The sequence below is a fragment of the Cnephaeus nilssonii genome (assembly GCF_951640355.1).
Source record: "Cnephaeus nilssonii genome assembly, chromosome: 2".
NCBI lineage: Eukaryota > Metazoa > Chordata > Mammalia > Chiroptera > Vespertilionidae > Cnephaeus > Cnephaeus nilssonii.
In genome coordinates, this window is record NC_137073.1 from 103,438,366 (window position 1) to 103,465,312 (window position 26,947).

Here is a 26,947-nt window from a genome sequence, read left to right on the forward strand (position 1 = left end):
CACCAAGGTGGAGACCAGGGCTGTGTTCTCATCTGAAGTGTAACTGCAGAAGGGCTGCCTCCCAAATCCCCCTGTCACTGGCAGCATGCAGTTTCTTGTGTGCTGTTGGACTGAAGCTGTTGGCCAGAAGCTGCCCTCCGTTCCCTGCCACCTGCGCCTTTCCAACCTGACCGCTTGCTTCCTCAAAGCCAGCACAGGAGCGTTTTCCTGAAATAGGGGCATTACAATCACGATCTTCTGTAACATAAGCATGGAAGTGATAGCCTGTCATTTTTGCCACCGTCTATTTGTTAGGAGCAAGTCACAGGTTCCCCCAACACCGAATGGGAGGGGATTATACAGGTGTGGATTCCTAGAGGTGAGGATCATGGGCACCAGGTTAGTGTTAAGTGAAATGAATGAATGGGGGGTTAGTATATGATTCTTCTTCTTCATGAGTGTGTTTACTTAATCCTTAGTGAGCTCTTTTAAAATCATTATTCTCCTCTAATGGGTTAACTTAGCTTTCTCTTGGGATAAAAATTAATATTATGGTGGACACAGTGTATGTACAGATTCTGTGGTGCCACAAAAGATTCCATTATTTCAGTATGCCCCAGCAAAGGGATGATCACTTAGAACAAAGGAAAACATAGTTCTGACAGGGCTGTGATTGGTTCAGCCTAACAGAGGTTGCAGTGAGAAGCTATCATGGCCCTAACCACAACAGAACACAATTTATAGCACAAAGAAATATGAAAAGAAACATGATACAGTGGTGAGAATCTAGTCTATATGGGTTTATGAAAAGCATTTCTTTTCATAGAGACGAGGTTTGTGGGAAAATGGATTAATTTATGGAGAAATATTGCTGGGTTATTAATTAACTTTTAAATGCAAAATGAGAATAAGCAGTCATGGGCAAAATTAGAATCTTAATTTTTAATGCATCATGAAATGCATCTGTGACTGTCAGTGATTTAAGATACTAGAGATCCAAGAGAGCCCTTAAAACTTCAAAAGTGTTTAGCTTGTTATTTGGTAAAGGCAGCTGCATGCAGAGGACTAGAGCCACGAGGATCCAACAGCTGGCCCATCGTGTAGGTACCTGATCCATAAATCAATAAGAATCCTTGAACAAGCAGAGTTTCCAAGGTAACCAACCTTCCGTTTCCATTTTCATTTGTGACCAAGAAAGGGTAGTTTAATAAGAGATGCATCTCTTAGGAGAACGTGTTAGTTGGGGTAGGAGAGCCAGGGGACCAGAGGGGCACTTCTTCCTTAAAATTGCAGAGCCTCAGAGTTAGGGGTTTACAAGGGCTTTGCCTCTCTGGGTGGATTTGTGAGTAAAAACCCAGACATAGAAGGACAAAAGAACCTACTAATTTCTGCTTTCCTTCTGACCTCCCTTGCAGAGGGTGACATGTTCACAAAACCAGGGCAGAGCTTTTTCCTCCGGATCACTGTGGAGGGAGGAAGACAGAGAAAAGGAAGGCAGGTTTGGCCAGCCTTCAAATGCAGCCAGATATGCAATTGATTACCACTGGTTGAAAGTTCTGTGCTCCATGTACTTTTCAGGTTCTCCTGAAATAGATTTTTAGCTATAACCACAGGTGGGGCTTCTTTAAAGGTGGCCTGCTACAGGCAAATGTGAGGAAGGTTTGATGCACTGTGATTTATTTTGCTATGGGGAAATGGTAGCTCCGTTTGTACTTCTTATTAAAAGTCAAAGGTCTCTTATTTCCTTTGCTCTGCCTACCCTTTTCTTGTTTGTTTAAGTTTTTGAAAGCTGAAATTAGGGCCAAGGCCTCTAGAATGTCCACCCCTTTTAAATGTCAGTGGATCCACTTGGAAACAGGAGGTGGTTTTCTACTTCTCGTTATACCCACAGTGAGAGAAGCTGCACATGGAGCTTTTGAATCACATGCTGAGAGTTCTGATGTTCCGAGTTTTCTTGACTTACTGCTTCCAAATATGTTCTTAAAATAAATGGCAATTTCCTCTTGGAACAGTTATTGCACTAACACATATGTTAGTAATCTCTGAGCAGTCGGGATGCTTTACATATTGTAACTCTACACATTTGCACGTGCTTCCTAACGTCACATTCCTTTAATCTATTGTATCCTCAGTTTTGTTTTGGCTCTTTTATCTAGAGGTCTCTTACTTAGAAGGTCCTTCTCTTCTATGACCTGGACCCTGAGCTCTGAGAGCCAGGGCCCTGGGAGACTGTATGTGACTTCTTAAGAGGGAAACCTAATGTTTCCTCTTGCCTCAAAAGTGCAAAAGATGAAGAAGAGTGATGACTCTTCCGTTCCATTGGCTACTCTTTTACTTTTTTAAAGACTATTTTATTGATTTTTAGAGAGAGAGGGCGAGATGTCAGTATGAGAGCACAACATTGATCAATTGCCTCCTGCTCTGCCTCTGAGCAGACTCTCTCTGGGTAAGAAGCTAACTGACTTAGCCTCACAAATAGTACCCTCTGCCTCCTGTTTCTAAAGGCAGATGGGATGGGTGCGGAGAAAGACAGAAACATCATGCATTGGAGTCTTCTCTCTACTGGGGATTGAGCCTGCAACCTGGGTATGTGCCACTGACCAGGCAAGCCAGCAACCTTCTGGTGTACAGGACGATGCCCAGTCAACTTAGCCACAGGGCCCACTCTTTTATGTGAAAATTTAGAGAACCTAAACCAGGGGTCCTCAAACTTTTTAAACAGGGGGCCAGTTCACTGTCCCTCAGACCGTTGGAGGGCCGGACTATAGTTTAAAAAAAAAACTATGAACAAATTCCTATGCACACTGCATATATCTTATTTTGAAGTGAAAAAACAAAACGGCAAAAACACCCGCATGTGGCCCGCGGGACGTAGTTTGAGGACGCCTGAACCATTAGTGTGTTTGGTTCTGCACTCTGGAGGCTTTTTCTGCCAGGACCTGTCAACTCTCTCTCCTGGGAAGTAAGCATTCCTCCCATTTTCACTTGAGAGGCTGACTTTTGACTCTACCATGTGTTGTTTTTTCTGTACATTCACACAGTTGCAGTAACTTATTCCCGCTACACCAAACCCCATGTGTATCCCTTCCTCTACTCCTTCCACCACCATCATGTTTGTCGGGCTTGGACTCTCTCTCTTCAGTTGTTGCAATCTCGATTCTCCTGGCTGGTACTTGCTCCATCAGCTCTTCTTGCTGGTGGCCTCACCTCTCCTGTCTTTGTAGACCAGACCCCACCCTCAAGCGTGGAGCACTCCTCAAATTTGGGGGTCTCCAGGGCTCCAGAGGGATGATCCACCAAACCCTGGGGACCATTGTCCACTCTAACTCGGATGGTATTATTTTGTCTCTGGAGTTCTGTGGGATTTTCTTAGTTCCTTATAAAGTTCAACTTTCTGTCATCTTTTTCTCTTCTTAGTGACCTCACTTACTTCACTCTTCCCATTTCTACTTTCCATTGCTTTCTAGAATGTCAGTCGATGCACCCTGTGCCTCACCTCATTGACTCCCTTCAGCTTGGCCTGGCTTTTTATCTTTCGTCACTACCTGTTCCCCCAAGCCTTCATGTTCTCTGTATAGTGTTTTCTTGGTTTAATGAAGAAACTGTTGAATCTTACCAGTATTTGCTATCAGGAAATTATGCTCCCTAAATAACTTTCCCTGGTTTCTGGAAACCAGCTATCATTTCCTCCTGTTTTCCATGCATTGAGATAGGGCTGTGTGTCCTGAGCATCCTGGGCTATGTCTATCTCCCGGTATTCATCTCAGGCTGTAAACATCTGTGACAGGGAAGCACTCTCTATAATGGCCTTTGAACAGTGCCCTGCAAGATTAGATGTTTACTAGTATTAATAGTGATGACATTAAAGGTAATCGATTTAGCCTCAAAAATAGGACCCTCTGCCTCCTGTTTCTAAAGGCAATGGCATGGGTGGGGGGAAGACAGAAACATCTTGCATCCTAGTTTTCTCTAGAAGCCACATTTGTGCTTAGTGGGTGGACTATTGGTTTAAATAGTCATTTAAATGGCCAGATGTGTCTCACTAAATTTGGCTGTGTTAAGAGTAGCATCTTCCTCCCTATGAGTTGTAATGTATAGAACGCCAGGCTGTTTCTTGGGTTTTGTCTGTCTATTTGTTTCTCTCGCATCACTTCATTTCACTTGTACTATCAAAGAATGAGGAAAGATTTGACTCATATACAGCTTAAGAAGCCCTTGCATATTTGGCTAAAAATTGGCAACATGTATTCATATATAGAAGTATATTCTACCATAAAAATAAGACTAGTATTTGTAAGTAGTAATGCAGTTCTTTTTTAGATAACCAGTAGTCTTTTAAATTGAGGTTGGACATGATTCTGGGAGTCTGCAAATAAATTAAAAAATGCAGTAACCTAAGCAGTATATGACATGAAGCTTTATGCGAAAATCTGGCTTTAACCTTTCTTTAACTTATTACATTAACAGGACTATGAGCCTTATTGGATTCAGGGATGAGAAATGAAATCCAAATATACTTTTGCTGACTTTGTATTCATAACCTGCTTTATCTTTCAATGTTTATGTTTAGAAGATAAATGCCCTACCTAGGTATTTTCTATGTGTTCTCATTTTTGGGTGTCTATTTGAAGGGTTTTGTTTTGTTTGTTTCTCCTTTAATTGGCTGCACAGGAAGATCCATTCTGCATTGTGAGTTTAGCATTTTCTTCATTGTGTCCCGTGCATCCCATTGTCCGTGCACACACACAGCATGGCCAGCGCCACATCTGCCTCCTTCACTGAGCAATCACTTCAAATACAAAAGCCCCTCCACGCCGAGCATGCCCATGTGCCCAACATCTGGTGCAGGGACGGAGCCTGGAAGGTCTGGGGCCTCACAGTACACTTTTAAGCAGTTTCCTTTTCCTCTCGGTTTCTCCTTTACAGATACTGCAATGAGCATCTGCTGTGCCCCCCGCACGTGTTCTGGACGGGCTGGGGTCCTTGGGAGCGGTGCACAGCCCAGTGCGGGGGCGGCATTCAGGCTCGCCGCAGGACTTGCGAGAATGGGCCCGACTGCGCCGGCTGCAATGTGGTGAGTAGAATCCTCCTCATCCCCAGCCCTCAGCCTGGACCTGGGAGAGCAGAGTGAGCACACACTGGATGTTTTCCTGCCCGAGTACGCTGAACACACAAGATACATTGAAGGCACTCAGTGCCCTGCAAACACTAGAGGCTCTACAAACACGTGTGTAAACATTAGATATTCTGCAAAAACTAGGTTATCTGTACACACTGCATGCTCTGTGGGTACTAAGTGCTCTGCAGACATGACATGACTAGACAGTGGACACTTGGTACACGCTGGATGCCCTGCAGGTGTCAGATGCTCTTATTTACTAGATAGTCTGCAAATGTTAGATTTTCAATAGACACTAGATGTTCTGTAAACATTGAATGCTCTGTACACATGACATGACCAGGCAGTAGGTGCTCTGCGCACACTAGATGCTGTGAATCAGACAGGTTTCTCTGGTTAATGAGAATGTTTGCAGGAAATACTGGAAATTCAGCTTTTTGCATTAAATTTCTCATATTTATTAATTTTCAGTTCCCATTTCTGAGCTATGACAGCAACTCTGGCATGCTTAATTCTGGTCCATATATCTGGTTTGGGGACACGGGGTAAGGTCTCTATGAGCCACAGTGAGGCATAGAATGCAGGGTAAACCGGAGATATTGAGGACTGAGAGACTTTCGGGGATCATTTCAGAGCACAAAGGTGCCGATTCAGAGGGAATAAAAGACAACTTATGGTTTTGTTTTTCTTCTGCCTTAAGAAGTCATATTTCTTTTAACACTTTAAACTCTCAAATAAAATTCCTCCTGTGCGAGTACCTCCCCCAAGGCCCATTGCTGCTCCTCCCCCTGTGCCATCTGTCAGGGTGAGTGGGCCACGGAGGCTGCTGGGCTTGCACTTCACTCACCTTCCCCGGGTGCTGGCCTCTCGCCCAGGCTCCTTGCATGGGCTACTTCTTTTTTTTTTTTTAATATATTTTATTGATTTTTTACAGAGAGGAAGAGAGAGGGATAGAGAGTTAGAAACATCAATGAGAGAGAAACATCGATCAGCTGCCTCTTGCACACCCCCTACGGGGGATGTGCCCGCAACCAAGGTACATGCCCTTGACCGGAATCAAACCTGGGACCCTTGAGTCCGCAGGCCGACGCTCTATCCACTGAGCCAAACTGGTTTCGGCTTGGGCTACTTCTTGAGGTGTCTGCTTTCTCCTTTCCTTCCCGCCTATGGAAGCTGCCTCTCAAATGCCACTTCACAACTGATAATCAAAGGCATGCTCTTTCTTAATTGCTGTGCCTATTGGATTCGATCTCAAATTTTTATGTAATCCATTACCAGGAAAGTTCAACAAAGGACCTTGATCTTCATGAAGGTCACAGTCTGAACTTTGCCCCTGCACTGTGCTTGTAAAATGCATGCACTTGTATTTCCAAGTTCTTCTGCAAGGGAACGGATCAGCCTCCCTAACTGAGCCTTGATATTGCACCTTCATAAGTGTGGGAATGCAAAATTTGCTTTCTTTTTGTTATATCTCAGCGAAGAGCTTGCAGTTATGAAAGATGGTCAGAGTCAAAATGTCACATTTTGTTAAAAGAAGCTGGAGTATTTTGAAAGACTTAATATCAGTTCGCAAAATCACGTGGTACAGCAGGTGGCCACAAAAGTGTAAGTTTTCTGAAATTTAGCACTGAAAATTTGGTGATAAAGTTTAAAGAATGATGCATGATGCAGAGGGAGAGAAAAGGAAAATGATGGATTATAGGAATTAATCCATCAAAAGTCTGTCTCTAGAACATGTAAATTATTTACAATATCGGAAATTGCAATTGATATGGACGTCTGGAGGATTTCACAAAAATGTTTCATTTATAGTTTTAAGAGTCTGTTGCACAGATTTCTGTGGCTCCACAAAATAATCAGGCTTGTTTCTGCCGATAATAATTCAAACACAGTCATTGCAAAGTTAATTGGAAGGAGAAGCTGCCATGAATAGAGGTTCACTGCTAATAAAAGAGACTTTAGTGAGACAGAGATTTTCCCTTTACAGTTTACCAGTAATGTCCCTGATAAAGCTTTTCCTATACCTGACACCAAAATACCTAAATGTACTTAGGCAAACACAGAAACAGTATTCTTACTTATAACAAATTTCCACTAAATGGCCATGCATTTTAAAATCTTTTGTAGGTATACATTGGTATGTAGTGTACACAGAACAAATTGATTTTTTAAAAGCATAACAAATACCTGGTTGCCATTATTCAAAAGAGGGAACCCGAGGTCTCTGTTTTAAATTATGCCAGATTTTTAACTGCTACAAAATAATTAAATATGGCTTTCTAAATGTAAAGCTTTAGTAGACGTTCCTCCAAACACAGTCAAAGCATATTCTTTTTCCAAATGCATCTTCCATCTTTGATTGTAGCCCTGAAGACACTATTGGGCTAATCATAGATTATCTATCCATAGAGAACACTCCTTGAATCATCTAGTCGATTTGATGTTCCTGCTAAATTGGGCACTTATTTTGGTCAATTTTTGTAGCTCCTCTTGTCTGCTTCCAGTTGCACTGGGCACTTGCCACTGTAATTAAAGAGAAAGCTCTCTTAATTTTTAAAAAGCAATCTGTTTATCCGGCCAAATTGGCTTTTACATGATGTGCTAAGCTGCTGTCCCTCTCACTGGAAGACGAGTGCTTCCTGTCGCAGGCAAAGAGGAAGTTTGCAGCATCAAGATTGAGCTCTTGCATTGATTTGCATCTTTGGACTCTTCCATCTCCCATCCAATTTTTAAAAAGCCTATGTCAGTCCAGCACCTCACTGCACAGGCTGGAGCTGTGTTTCCAGGAGTCATTTGAGTGCATTGTAGCAGCTTGGACTGTGGGTGCTTGAGAACATCCTGCCACTCGGCCTCCCAATCGGAGATCTGTGGCTGTACACTGATAGTAACTCTGCTCAGCCAGCTTACAGAGAAGGCGGAGAGAAGCAGGGGTCTGACCCTTTTTAGGTTCCATGTTAGAGAGGCCAGCATTGCATCAGCTCTAGCACCCTCTCTAAAATCCAGGTAATATGCAAGCAAACAAAACCTGGCGAGACATCCCTTTAAGAAAGGCTTTGTCATTTACTTAACAGATTGTGCTTCTTGTGGTGTGGCCTGCCTTCGGTTTGCTTGGGCTTGCAGGCCTGCATACACCACACTCTGAAAAGATGTTTGCCTGAGCTCACACTGATAGAACCAGAATCTGAGCATCTTGATTTTTGACCCATTTGACTCCATCATTGTTTAATAAATATTCAGATTAAGCTTCTAACCCCTGATGGGCTCTGTTGAGAGCAGGGTGAATAAGGGGATCACAGTGCCTGCTTAGAACTTTGGACAGGGTCCTCACTTGAGGAGCTTGAACAGAACTCTCTGTGTCAGTTTGTTCAATGCCTGTTTTTATTTGTGATGCTGTTTTTCACAATATATTTAATACCAAGCTCCATGTAGCATGGAGGGGCGTGCTATAGAATTAGTTCACACGCATGCAAGTGCAGTCAGAGGATTTTCAAATGAGTTTTGCTCACATTATACTTGTCTTTTGGTTTGGCTCAGGGCAGGCAGTTCTTCCTTTTGGAGAAGTAATCTAAGTGTTTAATTACATCAACAATATGTCTTAATTAGTGTTTTACTTAAGATTTGCATTTCACATTTTATTATCTCATCGGAGTAGAATTTCTGAACATGTATAATTTCAGTTGTTAAAACAATTCACGCACATAATAATTTTCAAAGCAACTTGTAATTAAGTAAAGGGGAAAGTGACAGATGTTAGAGGATGAAAAAATGGTTTCAAAACATTGATTATTTTCACAGATACCATTATTTCTTTCTTCTCAAGTGTTATCCTCTTAGTAATCCTAGATAGAGCCTTCGAAGAACTTAAGCCTACTTCAGACCTCTTCTATGTGAATCTTAGAATAATAGAAGCTAGTGCTACATGTAGATATTATAATATTTCTAAATGGAAACACAGTGCTACATTAAAAGCCTTCTACATTTGTCAGATAAGAATAAAAGCCTAATTATTTTGCTCTGTGGTTGGATGATCTGCCCCCAAAGCAGACATTCTTAGAACAGTTGTCTCTTCATTTCACTCCACAGCATGCTTTTTTCCCCTAGATTTCTTTGACGTACAGAATCTCATGAGGTTCTGGTTTGAAAGAAATCATTGCAATGAAGACACTTAAAGCTGGACTTGGCTCCCACCATGCCACATTCTCGCATTACTTTACAAGCCATGCGGCGTGAGAAAGTAACATCGCACACACTCCTCTTTGGCATCGTGCTTATTTCACGATGCGAAACATTTCCCACATCTGTTCTAGTCCATCCTCGTCCCATGAAACTTCCCAGTTGGAGACGATTAGAAAGCAGTCTTCCAAGGAGCTCTAGTGTCATTGTGTGGGAGAAGGAAGGGGCAGGGGCTGAAAGAAGGAAGCTGTGGAATCTACTTACAAATGGCTCAGGCGCCGCATGGGAAACCAGCAGCACAGGAACCTGTGTCTCTCAACAGGGAGTGAGGCAGAAATAGAGGGGCAGCCAGATGGAGCCCAGACCTCACAGGAGCCCTCTGAGGTTCTCCAGGCAGGCTTCCTTATGAAGTTATTTCATCGATTTCTTTCTCTTATCCTTTCACAACTGCTAGTACCACTGTCAGGCCTGCTACATGTCTCCTTTGAGAATTAATTTGTCTAGTATTTGGTGTGATCTCCTATGGTATTGTTAATTTCTATACAGTTTTACATACGGAAGAAAAGAACATTCTCCATGACCTCGGTTACTGATCTGTCATCCTTTTCTTTGTAGTATTTCCAGATCATTTCATCTGTGTATTTGGTCCACCAAAAATGTTGAATACCTAGTACAGAACTGTCCTAGGCACTTTGGAAGATACACAGATGCATGCAATAGAATCCCTAACCACAAAGATATGACTTTCTAGCTTAAGAGAAAAAAAATATAAATCCAATGACTAGGATATAAGGAAGAAGCTAGGAATGCCAGTGGAGCAATTAAGAGAAAACAGTGAATCCACAGGAGGGAGTGGTTCTCTGTGGCTGGGTCAAGGGCAACCACATGGTGTGGCCAGGATTTGGCCAAGTTGAGAGGGGCATGGGAGTTTCTCTGATAAAGGAACATGAGTGAAGGATGTGGATCAAAAGATGTGGGGTACACACTTAGACAACTGTTCTAAGTAGCATCATTCGGGTGACTGGAGGATGTGAAGTTATGTGACCAGACACAGATTTGGAAAGTCAGTTGCTTCATTTCAAAAGATTTGCAGTACCAGGCTGTGGGGTGCATAGTCAGGAAAAAGCCGAGGGATTTTGCCAGCCCCTCTAATATTCCCTGCTGTACCAGAGATCACGGCCAAGTCAATATAGCAAAGCAAAGAAATAAGAGTTGTGAGGTCAAGGATGAGAATAAGTTCTCCCCAGGATTCCCGCCAGCTCTTACCCATGTCTGGAAGGTCAGAGACTGTTACTTAATGACTGGTCCTGGGGCATAGTGTGGCATTCACACATGGCAGAGCTGGGCAATGGCGCCATGCTGGACCCTGCAGGTGGCCTTGGGGGTGCTCAGCTGCATGGGCCTCCACCCCACATGGACCAGAGCCTCCTGATCTTTATCGGTTTGTACACCGTTTACTGATTGAACGATTATTCAGTACTTATAAAAATTTTGAACACCTTTGAGGAAAAGTTAACCAAAATCACACAAGAGACTGTGGCGTGCTTCTGATGTGTGGACCCCACTGGCGCCTGTTTGACTGTGGAAGTGCTGGGAGGTGTGATGCTGGTAGAGCACCTGCTGTGTGAAGACCAGCAAGTGTCCAGGGCCTGGCCAGAAAGAGAAAAATGAAACGTTGGCAGCCGCTGTCTGCAGAAACCTTGCGGTGTGTGAGGGAGATTCCTGTGCAAACCAGTCATTGCAGAGCTGCATCCTTCCCCTGTGACTGTCCGGGGCCCAGTGGTGGCACCCTGGAGGAGGCAGAGTTTCCAGGTAAATTTAGGAGAAAGCTGGCATGTTGCAGGAAGGCAGCAGCAGCAACGGCATAGAGGCCTGAAGCCACAGCATGTGACTGTGGGTCTTCAAGACAGTGTTGAGTGGCTGGGACACAGGCTATGAGGTGGGAGGGGTTGAGACAGAGCCGTTGATCTGATTTTCTGAGTTATCTGGGGAGCTGAGCACTTTCTGTTCCACTCTGCCAGTAGCATGAGCCACAGAAATGCAATTAGGAGCACTGATTAGCCCAGGGTTTCTCTAGATGGGCACCATGACTGCCATTCATGACGGCCTTCTCGAGTACCATTTTGTTATAATTTTATGGAATTGTATCTTTTTTATATAATTATGTAGTAAATATTTTAAATTTATACTTAGGCTTCTAGCTGCTGGTGTTGTTCCTGCCTGCCCGGGTAAACTCCTGTTTGAACAAACCTCACGTCTACTCCCCTGACTGTAATGTTCTGTCTGATTGTGGGTAGAGTGTTTCATGGTGTAATAAAGACAAAGAAACTCTATTACTGAGGGACGGTCTAAAGAAGAAAACTACTTTTTTTTCTATCACACTATAAGAGAAAACTTAGATGTCTGCAGTCACCCTTATATCACTTATTGCTTTATTTTATAGACTAATATTTGTAAGAAAATAAAGCAATTTAGAAATACTTGGGTCATATTTTAGAAGAGCAGGCACTTTTACTCAGCCACCTTATGGAATTTTTTGCCCAAATGAATAGAAATTGAGGCAGAGAGCAGTCAATACTCTTGCTTAAATTTTGCCATGTGTCCAGAAGAGAAAAATGAATTTTAATGTTGTCCACAGTACAGAATTCTAAGTATTTCAACTGGGATACTTTCTGTAGGCCTGAAAGATGACTTTGAATAAGAAACACCTTGTTGAAGAAGAGAAGCAACTTTCTAGAACATGAGCTTTGTGGCTGCATTTGTTGGTTTAGATAACCTTAATATATAAATTACCAAGTGACGTCTATCACGTGTTCATGTTTTCATATATAGAAGTGCATTTATATGGTGATAGTAGTGGGAAAGAAAATTTGTACAGTTAAAAACTAAGGAATGGCCCTGGCCAGTGTGACTTATGTGGTTGAGCGTTGTCTCATGCACCAAATAGTTTCTGGTTTGATTCCCGGTCAGGACACATGCAAGGTTGCAGGCTACATCCCATATGGGGGCTCGGCAGGGGGCAGCTAATTCATTTTTCTCTCACATTTATGTGTCTCTCTCTTCTGCTCCCTTCCTCTCTGTCTAAAATCAATAAAAACCTATTTTAAAAAACAAACAAATGAAACAAAAAAACCCCTAAGGAATGGATATAACAGCATGCATTTGTGACCAAACTAAGAAGTTTACCCACTTCATTATTTAATCACCATTGTATATTTTAGGAATTTACAGCAGAACTAGAGGCCTGATGCACAAAATTCATGCAAGAGTAGGTCTTCCTTCTCCCGGCTGCCAGCAATCAGCTTCCCTCTGGCACCCGGGACCCGGGACCCGGGCTTCCCTCGCAGCCCTGGCTTCGTCCCGAAGGTCATCCTGAAGGCCATCTGATCTAATTAGCATATTACACTTTTATTATTATAGATTATTTTCTGATCATATTTAAGTAGATGAAAATTCATAATGTAGCTCAGTCTTTAAACATTGATTTAGGCATTTCTTTTTTTTATAGAAAACTTCTGGGTAAACTGTGTTATGTCATTGCCATATGTTAAGTACATTAAAACCTAGAAATGTTTAACTTATGTTTGATTCCAACATTTTGAATATTTTAATTCTACTGCAGACCTCATTTATGGGAAAGCAGCCATTGAGGGTTGGAGGTGTAAGTACAGGAAACGCAGAATTTATTCTTCTATTATTATTTATTTATTACTAGAGGCCCAGTGCACGGAATTCATGCATGGGGGGGGGGGCATCCCTCAGCCCAGCTTGCAATCTCTCCAATCCGAGACACCTCGGGGGATGTCCAACTGCTGGTTTAGGCCCGATCTCCTAGTCAGACATCCCTCTCGCAATCCAGGACCACTGGCTCCTAACTGCTCTCCTGCCTGCCTGATCGCCCCTAACCACTCTGCCTCCCAGCCTAATTGCCCCTAACTGCCTCTGCCTCAGCCCTGCCACCATGGCTTTGTCTGGAAGGATGTCCGGAAGGTCTCCGGAAGGTCTCCTGGTCTAATTAGCATATTAGTCTTTTATTAGTACAGATTGTATTCTTTGCCATACAAACAACTGTAAGCCTACTTTTGCCCCTCCTTGAGTTATGCTGGCAGCCAGGAACAGGGCCAAGTTCAGAAAGCAGGTGAGTGACAGGGATTCTACTGTTCATCTTTGTGACAAAGACATTGATGGCATCATGATGCCTGACCTCTTTGATACTTGCTCTAATAAACTTAATCGTCTATTTTCCAGACTATCACATAGATGAAAGTAGAAAGAGGACCAAAGAAAGTAGCAGATTTTTGGCCCAAACTTAGGTTAAGAAACGCACAATTCAAGCAGATGCAAAAAATGTGTTTAGGCTGTGGAGAAAAAAATTCTAATGCATCAGTAGCATTGTTAGTAATAAGTGAATTAAATTATAACCCCAAGATATTAATAAGCCATAAAATTAAATTCTGAGAAGGTTATAAATCTTAGAAATAAATCCATCCATATCAGTCATAAAAATTACTTGTTATGATGTTTTCACTTCATTTAGACAGAGTATTCGCTTTTGTGATAGTTTATTTGGAGAAGGATCATGTGAAAATCATTATATATTTATATGACTGAGTTGAGATGCTGATTCTTTGAAGAAAGGACAAAGCCTTTATCCTTAGGTTAGAAACACATCTCTTTTATTGGGAGATTGGGGGCTTCTGGGTAAAGTTTTACCCAGCTTTTAGAGACAAGCCAATAGAATAATGACAGCAGACAGGGAACCCCAACCGGGCCACACCTTGTAATTAACGCTGACTATTAATGTGGCCACAAGTTCTAAGCAGACTACCTTCATACTTTACTCTTTTCATTAGGGTTATTGCAGGGACCCTGTGCATATATTTGGAACATAGATAAAATTGGGGCACAGGCACTTTTAACTGTATTAATATAAAAAAAAAAGATGAATAGTCAACTAATTTGACAACGTATATTTTAACCAGCAGGTCTTTTATTTTCTGTGTTCAAGACTTTAAACTTTTTCTAAGGTGGCTAAGGTTGCACTAGGGCTTTTGTTTTGTTTTCTGCTAACAATGCATTCTACTATTAGGGCATAGATCATTTTACTAGAATAGGTTAGTCAGGCAACTAAATTGGTGGGCGCATCCCACCTTCAGTGCTGTGATCAAGGCAGACAATGCACCTTGGTGTGAAAGTGGTCCTTCAGACAGAGAATCCCAGGGGAGTGACTCATGAGATTGGCCACAGTGCCAGTTACTATGCCCTCTTATTGAAGGTCAAGTCCCTCGGACATCTTAGCTCCCTTAACACATAGTTGGTATGGGACTGCCGGCACTTTCATGTTTCCCTTGAGCTTCATGTGCTTATTTTCATCATTAATATTTAAGATCCCTTGAAGAGATATAGGTTCTTCAACAATGATTATTGAAAAATGGATAAATGACCGAGTGGATGGTTGGATAGATCACATGATGCTTCCATTTTCATAACTGGTGTTAATTGAAAATGTCATTTGGGCAATATTACTTTGACTTTAATTTCAAAAATATAAATGTTTAAATTAAAATATTTAGGTCAATACCCATAAGTTCTGGCAGGAAACATTTATGAGGTAATAGGAATATAATTATACAATTTGAATTATAAAACAGGGGTCGTTTATAGCACTTTTTTTAAGAGGAACATAATTTCCCACAGTAAATTGGCCCAAAGAAGAGCAAAAAGTGCAATTCCTTGTGAAAGATGTTGATAAAACACACATGTTTTTCATTTCCCAGATCCATTAAATGGGATCCCAGCTTAGAAAGCCAAGAAAATACCCAAGAGTTCTAAATATTTCCCTACTGGTGAAATGAAATGACAGAAGGACTTTGACCTTAGCAATGAATTTTCCAAATACATCTTACACGATATCGGAATTTTAGATTAAATAAATATTCTTACTGCTATCTTTTAGGGCATGAAATCTTAACTAATTATTTAAGGAATATGAACTGATAAAAAGTCAGTTTCATATAAACTCAGATAAGAGCAAGTTTAGAAGATAATTTTCCACCAAATGATCACATTATAGAGGGAAAGTAATGATATACATGGAAACTTGGATACTTATGTTACCAGTTGGATAAATCCATTCTCCTGTGTGTAACCCTGCTAGAGTAATTATGGCTTCTTATGACCATCTGAATTTTTTTGGACAGAGGTTGCTATTGACCAACTTTGGAGAAGTCCTAATATTTTTGTGTTCTGTACCCCGTCTTTGTTTCCAGACCTCTTTGCACACCAACAATGCCCTGAATACCAAACTCTCTGATAATCACTATAAATGCATTATCTGGTTTAACACTCCCAAATCATCATGATGTATGTCTTTCTATGACCACTTATCAATCAGAAATATGAGGCACTAGATAATGGACATGAAGGGAGTAGACCCCCTGGACAGACCTGGTGGGATACCTTGGTTATCACATAAGGGCACAAACGTGGACGTGATCAGAGAGTTTCACAGTAAAAACTTAGGAATAAGCTCAAAGGTGGAATCACTGGAGAAGAAAGACTAATGAAGTGCCAGCACCGTAGGCCTCATCCACTCCCTGGAAAGCCACCACCAGCAGCCTTGAAGAAGGCTTATTTTAGAGGACTTCCCCACTAGAACATGGGCATCTCAATGGGCTAAGGACATAGAGCATATGACATGGGCTAAGGATTTTATGAACATAAGACTCCATCTTCAGTCTTTCACGTCCTGGTTAGGTTTGGCAGAAGACAGGGATCTTCCACACAACCTCGGAACCACAGGACACACCCTCATTTTCAGTTTTGAGTCCGTGAAGTCGATTGTAAAATCAGTCACACAACAGTAAAATTGCTTTCACTTTCGGGGAGCTTGTTTGATTCCAGGTAGCATCCTCCTTGACAGCATTTACTAATATGCAATCTGCTCAGTTACTCAATTCTGGTTTTTCAAGAAGGTCTGAGAAAAGGGCTCAAGATCAGTTCATATCTTGCTTGCTTTGAAGAAACCCATTTATGCTTGTTGAACCCAAGGCCCCTCAGTCCTTCCTGACAACAGATGCTTTTTCCTGAAGCACACCATGAGCTGCCCAGAGACACACTTTAGGAAAAGCTCTTTTATGGAATGAATAGAACACCACTTAGAGTCTGTTTATGCCCTTAAAGCAAAAGGCATATACCCAATATACTTCACACACACATAATGGACGGAAATCTAAAGCTTTAATGCAATTGGTGAAATTGAAACTCAAATTGATGGTCAAAATGTATATTTTGGCACCATTCTGCATAGCTGAATTAAAAAAAAATTCTGCATGGGACCAGGCATCTTGAATAAAGTATGAATTTTAACAACTAAACTCAACTTGGTCCATAACCTGTGGGACTCTCATCAACAACTTTCTATGTATTATTAATAGCAAGTAATGGTAATTTTAAAAATTAACTGAAATTTTCTCATAAGAAATAATTGGAGGAATATCATAGCAGGAAGATAATGAGTTTCTGTGAAAGAAAATTCCTGCCAATGGGAGATCAGACTAAGAGTTGGGACATAAGAAAATTCAACTTCATTTGAATCTTCTAATAAATTGAATCCTTGGAGTATTGAATGAAAAGCAGGGTCCCAGAATACATTCCTTTTTATATATACAAACAAATATACATTTACATCAGTATGTATTAATATTCTAGCGTCATGTAACAAAATTAGCATAAATTTAGTGGCTTAAAACAACCATCTTATTTATTTATTTATTTATTTATTTATTTATTTATTTATTTAATCATCTCACAGTTCCAAGGGTCACACGTCTGGGCCCATGTAACTGATTTCTCTGCTCTGTCTCATAGGCTGAAGTCAAAGTGTCCAGAGTTGCAAATTTCTCTGAAGCTCTGGGTTCTCTTGTCAGCTCTCTGATTGTTTAAAGAATTCAGTTCTTTGCAATTTTAGGACTGAGGTCCCTGCTTTCTTTAGGCTGGAGGTCACTGGAGCTCCTAGAAGTTGCCCTCAGGTGCCAGGCACGTGGCCCTCTCACGGTGTGGCAGCTACCTTCTCCCAAAGCCAGCAGGAGAATCGAGAGAATGGGCATGTCCATCAACCCAAAAGTTTCCTTGTTCCCTGTTGTCACCCCTCCCTCAGGCACTGTGTGCTTCTCAGTCCCATGGAGCCGCTTCTCTGCTTTCTGACCCTACATTCGTTTTCATTTTCCATAATTTTATATGTCCTTCCTTTTTGTTGGATTCTTTCTCTCAGAATAATTATTTTCAGATTCTTCTGTGCTGTGCACATATCAACAGTTCATTTCTTTTATTGTCAAGTAGTGTTCTACTATTTGGATATAAGATGAAGTATTTAGCTATTTCCCTGCTGATAGACATATGGGTTGTTTCCAGTTTGGGGCTATTACAAATAAAGCTTTTATGAGCATTCATGTACAAGTATTTGTATGGACATATACTTTCTTTTGTCTTGGGTAAATATCTGTGAGGGAAATGGCTCGATCATATGATAAGTGTGTTTGTAAGTTTTTAAGAAAATGTCAATAGATTTCAAAGGGATTGTGTGATTTTTACATCCCTACCAGCAGGGCAGGAGGGAGAGTTCCCGTTGCTCGGAAGCCCACCAGCACCTGACTGGCAAGTTTCTGGTTTCTTTGGTTTGGTTTTGTTTTAGCCAATACAATATCTAATTTGTGGTGATTTACTTGTGGTTTTAGTTTACTGTTTTAAAAATTATCTCAGCATGTCATAATTTGATATTTTAAGTGAATGCATCATATGAAACCTCAAAAAGCAGTTGAAAAGAGAAATTCCCATGTCTCATGTTAAAATATATGCTATGAGGAGTTAATGAACAAAAGAACAGACTTTGTTATCAGGGGGTTCGGTCTAATGAGCCTGAATTGACCTTCTTTATCCTTGAGTGATGCCCATCGCTGGCACACGTAGCCCCTGCCATCATAAAGTGATGTTGAACTTATTAATAAAGACCTGTATTTTTAAAGCAAGGGCCCATAAACAGCATATGCTTTAAGTCCATTTCAGCAAGGATCCTGGACACTGGCCCGGCCAGGTGGGCACAGAGTCAGGAAGGGGAGGACAGTGGCATATGGCATTTTCAATCTGGGGATGACAGTGCTGCTACACCACCAGCCTGGGAGATCCCAAATGAGGTTTAAAGCATTCCTATCATGTGGCTTCCATTTCAAGTGAAATAGAGTGAGCTCACACGTGTCCTGTCTAGTTTCTCACACCATTGAGTTTATGGCCTGAATTGGGGCTATTTTTTCCTTCGGGAGGCAGCATCCAAAAGACGCCATGATCAAAGACGCTGTAAAAGGAGGAAAATGCAGTTGTCTGTCTTCTGGTGTGTGCTGTTGTGGACAGGAGCACACCTCGACAGGGTATTACATCAGAGACGCCGCAGTGATCACTTCACATACTTTCTGTTAAAAGCCTATGATGTCACCAACACAGAGAACTCTGGAGTATTGTCCCCTGTAAAAATAATTTAAAAAAAGATGGATTATGAGTGAAGAAATCTAGTTCTAATAATTAGAATAGTGACAAAATCATGACTTTAGTAGACGTCCAGGTAAAGCTGATGGTGTGGACACACATGGCTACTTTCTGTCATATTGGAAATTCACTAATAAAATATTAAAAATATTAAAGGGATATTTTTTTCTAACCAGAAACCTACAAAGACAATTCTTACTATGTCTGACGACATGACAGGGGTGAAGTAATGACATGCTCATAGACACTAAACAATTACCCCCAAAAACAGATGAGCCCTTAACTGGAATTGGAAGGGAACTGCACAAGAGACAGAAATCGAAGGTGGTTTCAGCACTCAGGTGTGGATAGTGCTCCCCTGGTGCTAAGAGCAAACACTGCATTTTGACCTAACAAAGTGTAGCTTGACCATATGATGATGATGATGGAAGATGCAACTGCATCGGTGTTGAAGATGCAGGGAGGGAGGTGGGGAGTTAAGAGCTAAATCCTTGTTTTCCATAGTGCACAGTGAACGGACAGTGCCCGATGGAAAATTCTTATTAGCTCTATGGACTATATATCAAAATGCTTAACTAAAAATTGATGGGGGAAGGATGGAACAGTTCTCCTTTTTATAATACAGCTTAGAGAGCAGTTTATCTCTTATTTTATATGTATGTTTAACATGGACAAATACCATTTTAGAAGTGTGGCCATAATTGAGTGTGTCTTGTGTTGTGGGTTTTCCCTCTAATGAAACTTCCTTTGCTGTCCAATGGAGGAATCTCCATGTTGTGCTCTGTCCAAAGTCAAACCTCTTATATTTGGCCCTATTTCTGGGGATATAGAGTTTAAAATTTTTGCCAAATAACTATTTTAGTGCTTCGGATTGATCTTCATAATTGTAGTCTTAAATTCCAACCCCCCAGCACTCACTGTGCCAAACCTTCAGATGTCTCTGCTCAGCTCCCAGGACCTTCCAACCTGCGTGCCAGGGAGAGACCTGGTAGTAAGGGAAGGGAGGAGAAACTGACAAATGCCACTGAGGTATTAACCAGGGAAATCTGGTGAAAAATTCTTAGCAACTAAAGGTCGATATCATTTGGATACCTGTCAGTCTATCACTTTGAATCTGTTATTCCAGAGCTTAAAATATCCATTAATCACAAACTGAACATACTGTGGTTCAAAAAACAGGTAATGGTTCCATCATGTGAACTTTAATCTTTTAGATAAGACAGCTAAATTTAACATCCGAATAATTAGCCTTTTGGTCACTTACTAAGGGAAAGGAAGATGAATTACGGGAATCATGATTTTTATTCACATACAATTATGTCCATTGTCTCATTTTCATTGTTGACGCAGGAGAAGTTGTGCAGATCCTTTTGGAGTTGCGTTGCAAACAGAACATTCTCTTAAATGCCTAATTTAACAAAAATGGGTTTTAAACCTTGTAGAGTACCTGAGGGGCATATTAAGATACGAAGTGTTAGAGAGCCCTGTCTTTCGCTGGAGAGACGCCTGGCTCTATTTATGCTGTGTGCTGAGCACACCCCATGCCTTTTCTCTCCCAGGAGTACCAGCCTTGTAATACCAACCCCTGCCCTGAGCTGAAGAAGACCACGCCCTGGACACCCTGGACACCTGTCAACATCTCTGACAACGGTGGCCACTATGAGCAACGATTTCGATACACGTGCAAAGCCCGCCTCCCTGATCCAAACTTGCTGGAAGTGGGAAGACAGAGAATTGAAATGCGGTACTGCTCCAGTGACGGAACCAGCGGCTGCTCCACGGATGGTGAGTGGGGACTCCTAGGGTCTGACCCACTTCCATGGACAGGCATTTGATCTTTTCTCTACTTTCAGAGAAGAGCGAGGGGGTATTTTTTCTTTCAATGACTTATGGTTTAGCAATCTTTCTAACAACACATTCCTCTAGAGCAGAACTGGCTGTATAGCAAATTGATAATAAACAGCCTTACTATAAAAATGCAGTTACATATTGAGATGGTCCTGTGAATCCAACCTTCAAAATAACACTATATTTATAGCAAGGCCACGGTAGTTTGTGGGAGATTTATTTAGTATCAGAAAATATTACGGAAGGGTCAGTGACCTTTCCACAATTCTTTTGGTACTAAAATTTGCAATAAGCTTTTATTTTATTTATCTCAAAATTGGACAAAGAAAACAGAAATCTCTCTCTCTCTCTCTTAAAAAAAATATATATATATATATATAAAGCACATATATATATATATATATATATATATATATATATATATATATTTTTTTTTTTTTTTAAGTGTGCCTGACCAGCATGGCGGTGGTTGAGCGTCAACCTATGAATTAGGAGGGTTGTGGGCTCTTTTTCCAGTAGGGGACATGTAGGAGGCAACCGATCAATGATTCTCTCTCATCATTGATGTTTCTCTCTCCCTCTTTCTTCCTCTCTGAAATCAATAAAAATATATTAATAAAAGAATGCAGCACATGAGAACCCTTTAATAGTCTTTGAAATCGATTTGTCCCTTGTACTTGTATAAATCCCTTCAATGACATATTAGTAGCATGGGGTAAGCTCTGGGGTGGACCAGAAAATCCACCCTCTGCCTGGGCATTTCTGCATCATTCTCCATCTCTTCTACCATTCTCATCTAATGTCACACGATCTGGCCAATTCTGAAAAGAAAACACATGCCCATAGATGGGTCCTCACAGCATGGTTTGGTGAGAACAGCAATAGTAATAATATCTTGTACCCAACCATCTCCCCATATTTCCCAGCACATCTGTGTTTATAATTCTTAGTCTCCTAACATGAGTGTGATAGAGAAAGCACAGTCACCATCAAGGTCATTTTTACAGAAAAAGCTTTAGACTCTGGGTGGCTGGCCTTAAGGAACCACAGAGCTGGTGAGTCGCCACCTTGGACTGACGCAAGTGGAATAAATTCTTGGATGTGCAAGAAATCTCCCGCACTGCCCAAGGGAAGCTTTTTTTTTTTTTTTTAATATACTTTATTGATTTTTTACAGAGAGGAAGGGAGAAGGATAGAGTTAGAAACATCGATGAGAAACATCGATCAGCTGCCTCTTGCACACCCCCTACTGGGGATGTGCCCACAACCAAGGTACATGCCCTTGACTGGAATCGAACCTGGGACCCTTCAGTCTGGAGGCCGACGCTCTATCCACTGAACCAAACCGGTTAGGGCCCAAGGGAAGCTCTTAAACGAGTGGCTATGAGTAAGGGCCACTAGGGCACACGTCACAGAACCCCATGCCTCTTAGCACTGCCAGCCTGGATGCTGGGAGGGCCATCAGCAGCCGCTTCTGTCATACAGCTTTGCTGACATTAACTGTCTAAGCTAATGACATAACTCTATCCTCACCTCAAACCATGCTGCTTAATGTTCAGCAACCAGCAGGCTTGCTTCTTGTTTCTTTGGGAAAAGAGAAGTCTGCTTTTGTAAAGAGTTTTGTGTGAATAAGTCTACAATTTAAATAAAACAAATAAACACCATTCCCTTATTCCCTTATTTCAGAGCTGGCTGTGATCTATCTTATTTTTTAGGATACCAAAGTAAAAAAAAAAAAATAGAAAATGAGTAACAGTGTTTTTCTATACATTAATTTTATTCTCTTTTCTGGATATAGATTTTGTTTTTCTTCTGTTCTCGGATACATACAAAACCAAAGCTAATGTTTATTTTAAATGCTAGTAATATAAACTAAGGAAAAATTTACTACACTATTATAAAGCACAGTCTATATTTCCTCCCAAAGTATCCCATGGGCATGGCTTAAAAAGACTTTATCTTTCTTGTATCTTAATGGCTTCAGGTTCTAAAGAGCTTCCACACATTTTTGGTATTGATATCTTGGAAATACAAAATTGGACTTGCTTGCCTCTGACCACACAAGATGAGGCTTAATTGTGAATAGTTGTCCTTTATTGATTAACCACAAAGTACTGGTTCGTCACAGCAAGACATTTCTAATCCATTTTCTCCAAAGAGCATCCTGCCTTGGTTTCTGATTTGGTTTTTAAATAAACAACAAAATTATTTCACAATGGATAGAAATGTTGGTGCATTTGCCTTCCACACTTAACCAGAACTTTGTGCATACTTAGAGAGTTTTTGGTCAAGCTGTGTCATTCTGCCTACATTTGAGAAAATTACTGAATGTTTTCTAGTATTGTAAGTGGGTGGCATGTTCAGTTAAATGCACAGGAATTTTGACTGTGGCTAATTAAATGAGTTAAATGCAAAGTGCTCAGAGCAGACCTGACCCACAGTTTTCAGAGTCTGTTTCTAACAAGACAACTCCCCACCCTCATCCCCCACCACTGATTGCTGCTGCTTCCGTGTCTACATTTGTTCTTGGGGAAGCACGTCTTGCTAGTAAGTGGGCTCTGAACTTCATGGGAGCATTTTGCTATAGGACAAGGTCATGCAGGGATGTGCTGGGTTCCGGGCAGTGAGCTCAGCCTCATTGCAGGGACCTGGAGCAGACATGTATCTCCATGGCCTGGGATGCAGATGCATGAACTCCACACCTTTCACCAGCCTTACTTCACTTGGCAAAGGTTAACAGGGGAAGGACCGGGTTTAAAAAATGTCTGAATCCGGTTCTGTTCTTACAGACCATATTCTTGACAGTGAGTCCAAGGGCAGTTGTATTGAGGAACTCCCAAGGGAAGTGAGAAACTTGTGTTTTCTTTGTAAAAAGTTTCTCAGAAAAACAAGTGAACTACAAATGCAAGGCCTAGAGCCTGTGTGAGGACTTTGCCACATTCACAAAGTGAGTTCTTATTTGCACCTGTGATCTAATAGCAACTGCAGAGAAAGACACGTGAGTTATGGGAGGTTAGCACTACACTGCTTCTTTTTTCGATTTTGGGTTTTGAAGTGCAAGAAGTGTTCTGCTAAATTTGAGGGTGCGGTTACAGAAACAAAGCAGGCCGCAGGTACACAATGAAAGTTAGTTTAGACTCTGGTCACTTCAAGAACTGACACCTTAGCCTTTCCCTTGGCAGGTCTCTCTGGGGATTTCATGCGTGCCGGGAGATACTCTGCCCACACCGTAAACGGGGCCTGGTCAGCCTGGACGTCATGGTCACAGTGCAGCCGCGACTGTAGCAGGGGCATTCGGAACCGGAAGCGCGTTTGCAACAACCCTGAGCCCAAGTACGGGGGCATGCCCTGCCTGGGCCCGTCCCTGGAATACCAGGAGTGCAACATTTTGCCTTGCCCAGGTGAGTGGATTGAGGAACCTGAAAAAAATCAAGGGCCTTGGAAGACCTTCTAATGTAGGGGAGGCTCAACCGGCTTTCCTGGCTTTATGTATATATATGAGAGAGAAAGAGAAATGCATATTTTGGAGATATTAAGGGTTCAGTTCCAAACCACTGCAAAGAAGCAAATAATGCAATAAATCAATTCACATGCATTTTTTGTTTTCCCAGTGCATATAAAAGTTATGTTTACATTATGCTATAGTCTATTAAGTGAGCAATAGCAGTAGGTCTAAAAAAAACATTGTACGTATGTTAATTAAAAAAGACTTCATTGCTTAAGAATGCTAACCATCATCTGAGCCTTCAGCAAGTTGTAATCTTGCTGGTGGAGGGTCTTGCCTTCAACTAATCCCAATAAAGCAAAGTACAATAAAATGAGGTATGCCTGTATATACAGACACACATACAAATATATAAACCCCAGATTATATCTCCCAACAGCATTGGCATAAAATCAAATAGAACCTAGGCTGCATTATATTCATGTATTTCTTCAATTTACAAGAAACGGGAACATCCTCATGAGCACCTGTGAGCAGGGTCGGCCCCAGGCACCGTGCCTGGTGGAGAAGTCAGCCCTACTGCCATGGGCAGGAGAGAGGATCCTGTCCTTGAAGGTGGGGCCTGGCCCCCACCCAGGCTCTGATGGGCCCGGCCTTGAACTGGCTGCTGTTCACCACAGATTCCTGTTCCAGGTCATAGTTATCAAGGGTGGCCCACCAAGATGCCTTGGTCAGCAGGAGTCCACTTTTTCCACACTCTTCTCTCTTGGAAGCTGACAAAAGCTGTGTGTCTGGGTCTTCCTCCTGAGACCTGGCTTTTCACTTCTTGGAATTCCCAAAGAAGCGCCGAGTGCATCAATTGAGCTAAAAGAGGCCTGGGAGCCTCTGTCTTCCTGGACAGGGCCTTGTCTGCACACACGGCCCCACAGGCTCCTCTGCCGTGTCTGCCCTCTCCTGCCGCAGCTCTGGGCGGGGCCCTGTCACATGCATCTCTTCCCCTGACCTTCCCACAGAGAGAGGATGTCTCGCCTGATACCTCAGGCCATCCCCGAGTGCTGGTCTGCAGTGTGTGCTGCCTCTGACTCGGTCAGAGTGAAAGCCCCAGGAGGGCAGGGGCTGTGGTGAGGGTGTCACTCACTCACTGCAGAGCCCTCCTTCCCAGCATGGGCCTGACACACACCAGGAATGCCGAGCAGTCACTGTTGAAGGAGGGAAAACAAGCAGTTGGTTCTTTATCTTCCTTTCTTCAGTCAATCAGCAAACATTTTTGGATAGCCTACTATGCACTAGTCACAGGGTAAGAAAGGTGCAGTGAGATGGTGCAGGTCAGAAGGAACCTACAGTTCAGCAAGGAGGCATCCTGTGAATAATGCCAGCCCTGTATGGTCACCAGCTATTGGGCTGCATATATTGGATATAGATGCAGTGGTTACATCAGCTAAAGATCCGCTGAGCTGGAATCATGGCCACTGCCCTAAGCAGGCTGCCCCTGGGCTGAGTCTGGAGGGAGTTGGATAAACAGACAAACTGAGATGGGAATGGGGCGGGCGGCCATTCCAAACACCAGATGCAGTGTTTTTAAAGATACAGAAGCTTGAAAGTATAGCATCTCTTTCAGTAGGTATAAGCAACTTGCTGAGTTCTTTGAACAAGAAACTGGGTTGAAGCCATACATTTGGAGGATGGGTAGATGGACTGATGGGTGATGGTAAAATGGTGAGTGGATGGATGGTTGGATGGATAGATGGATGGATGGATGGATGATGGATGGGTGAATGGATGGATGGGTAGATAGATAGATGATGGATGGATGAATGGTTAATGGACGGATGGATGGATAATTGAATTAATAGTTGGATGTTTAGATGACAGATGGATGAGTGGATGGATGGACAGATGGGTGATGGATGGATAGTGGACTATGGATGATGGATGGATGGATGATGAATGGATGGATGTATAAATATGTACATTAAACTAAAAATACACAGTTCCCAACTTTGTAGCTGAGGCTCTCAGTAATGTCCCTGCTCGTGCAGCAGCTCTGCTCCTCCTGGGCTGTCTTTGCCTAATTTCTCCAGCCTCAGGAGACTTCAGACCATCCAGCCTTCCCAGCCAAGTGATGCTGAGGGGCTGGGAAAGGTCACAGAGCCAGGATTTTCTCACAGCCCCAGCACTGAGAGTGGAGGATTCCACCCCCAGGGCTGGGAGGGAGATCATGGGCGGCATCATTAGATTAGGGTCGGTGCTGTAACTGAGCAGGCAGGGTGACGTGGGAATGTCAGGCTCACTCCATGTCCTCTTGCCTCCCAGGCTCCAGACATGAGTCCTCATTGATGTCAGCAGAGCGGGCAGACTCTCCAGATTCCAGGATGCTGCCTTGTCCTTGAGAGCAGGCTCAGTGCCCATGTCACAGATATCCATGAGCATGGTCTGGTGGCTGTGTTTATTTTAGTTTATTTGATGGTCAAGACGGTATCATGTATATATAACCTTAATATCTTGAAATAGCTGTATCTTCATTTTCTTTCTGAAAGCCAAGATTCCATAGAGGGTTGTGAAAATATTCAGAGTTGTCCTCTTCAATTCCCACTTGGGTGTGGGTGGATTCGAGGGGCTGAGTTGGGCAAATGTCAATTCTCTCTCCCACCTCCTAGAAAATTCCTGAACACATGAAACATGTAACTCATCAAGGAGGGGTCGAAGCCTTCAGGGCTCTGAGTGCAGAGCTGCTCAGCCATGAGGAGGTCCAGTTACAAGGCTATTTTTACCTAATTCCAAACACTCTCCTTCTTATGAATTTACTCTCTTTTAGCCCCATTTGGTCCATGGTATACATGTGCAAA

At 42.2% G+C, this 26,947-nt stretch overlaps 1 protein-coding gene across 4 annotated transcripts in view; it reads left to right on the plus strand.

Annotated features, from left to right (window-relative positions):
• SEMA5A (semaphorin 5A) overlaps positions 1 to 26,947 on the plus strand; it is a 392,963-nt gene that overhangs the window by 347,432 nt on the left and 18,584 nt on the right. For all 4 annotated transcript variants that reach the window (XM_079793136.1, XM_079793135.1, XM_079793138.1 and 1 more), the window contains 3 exons: positions 4,906 to 5,053; positions 20,368 to 20,593; positions 23,839 to 24,057. In XM_079793136.1, the coding sequence (XP_079649262.1) occupies positions 4,906 to 5,053; positions 20,368 to 20,593; positions 23,839 to 24,057 (593 nt within the window). The remainder of the gene's footprint in view (positions 1 to 4,905; positions 5,054 to 20,367; positions 20,594 to 23,838; positions 24,058 to 26,947) is intronic.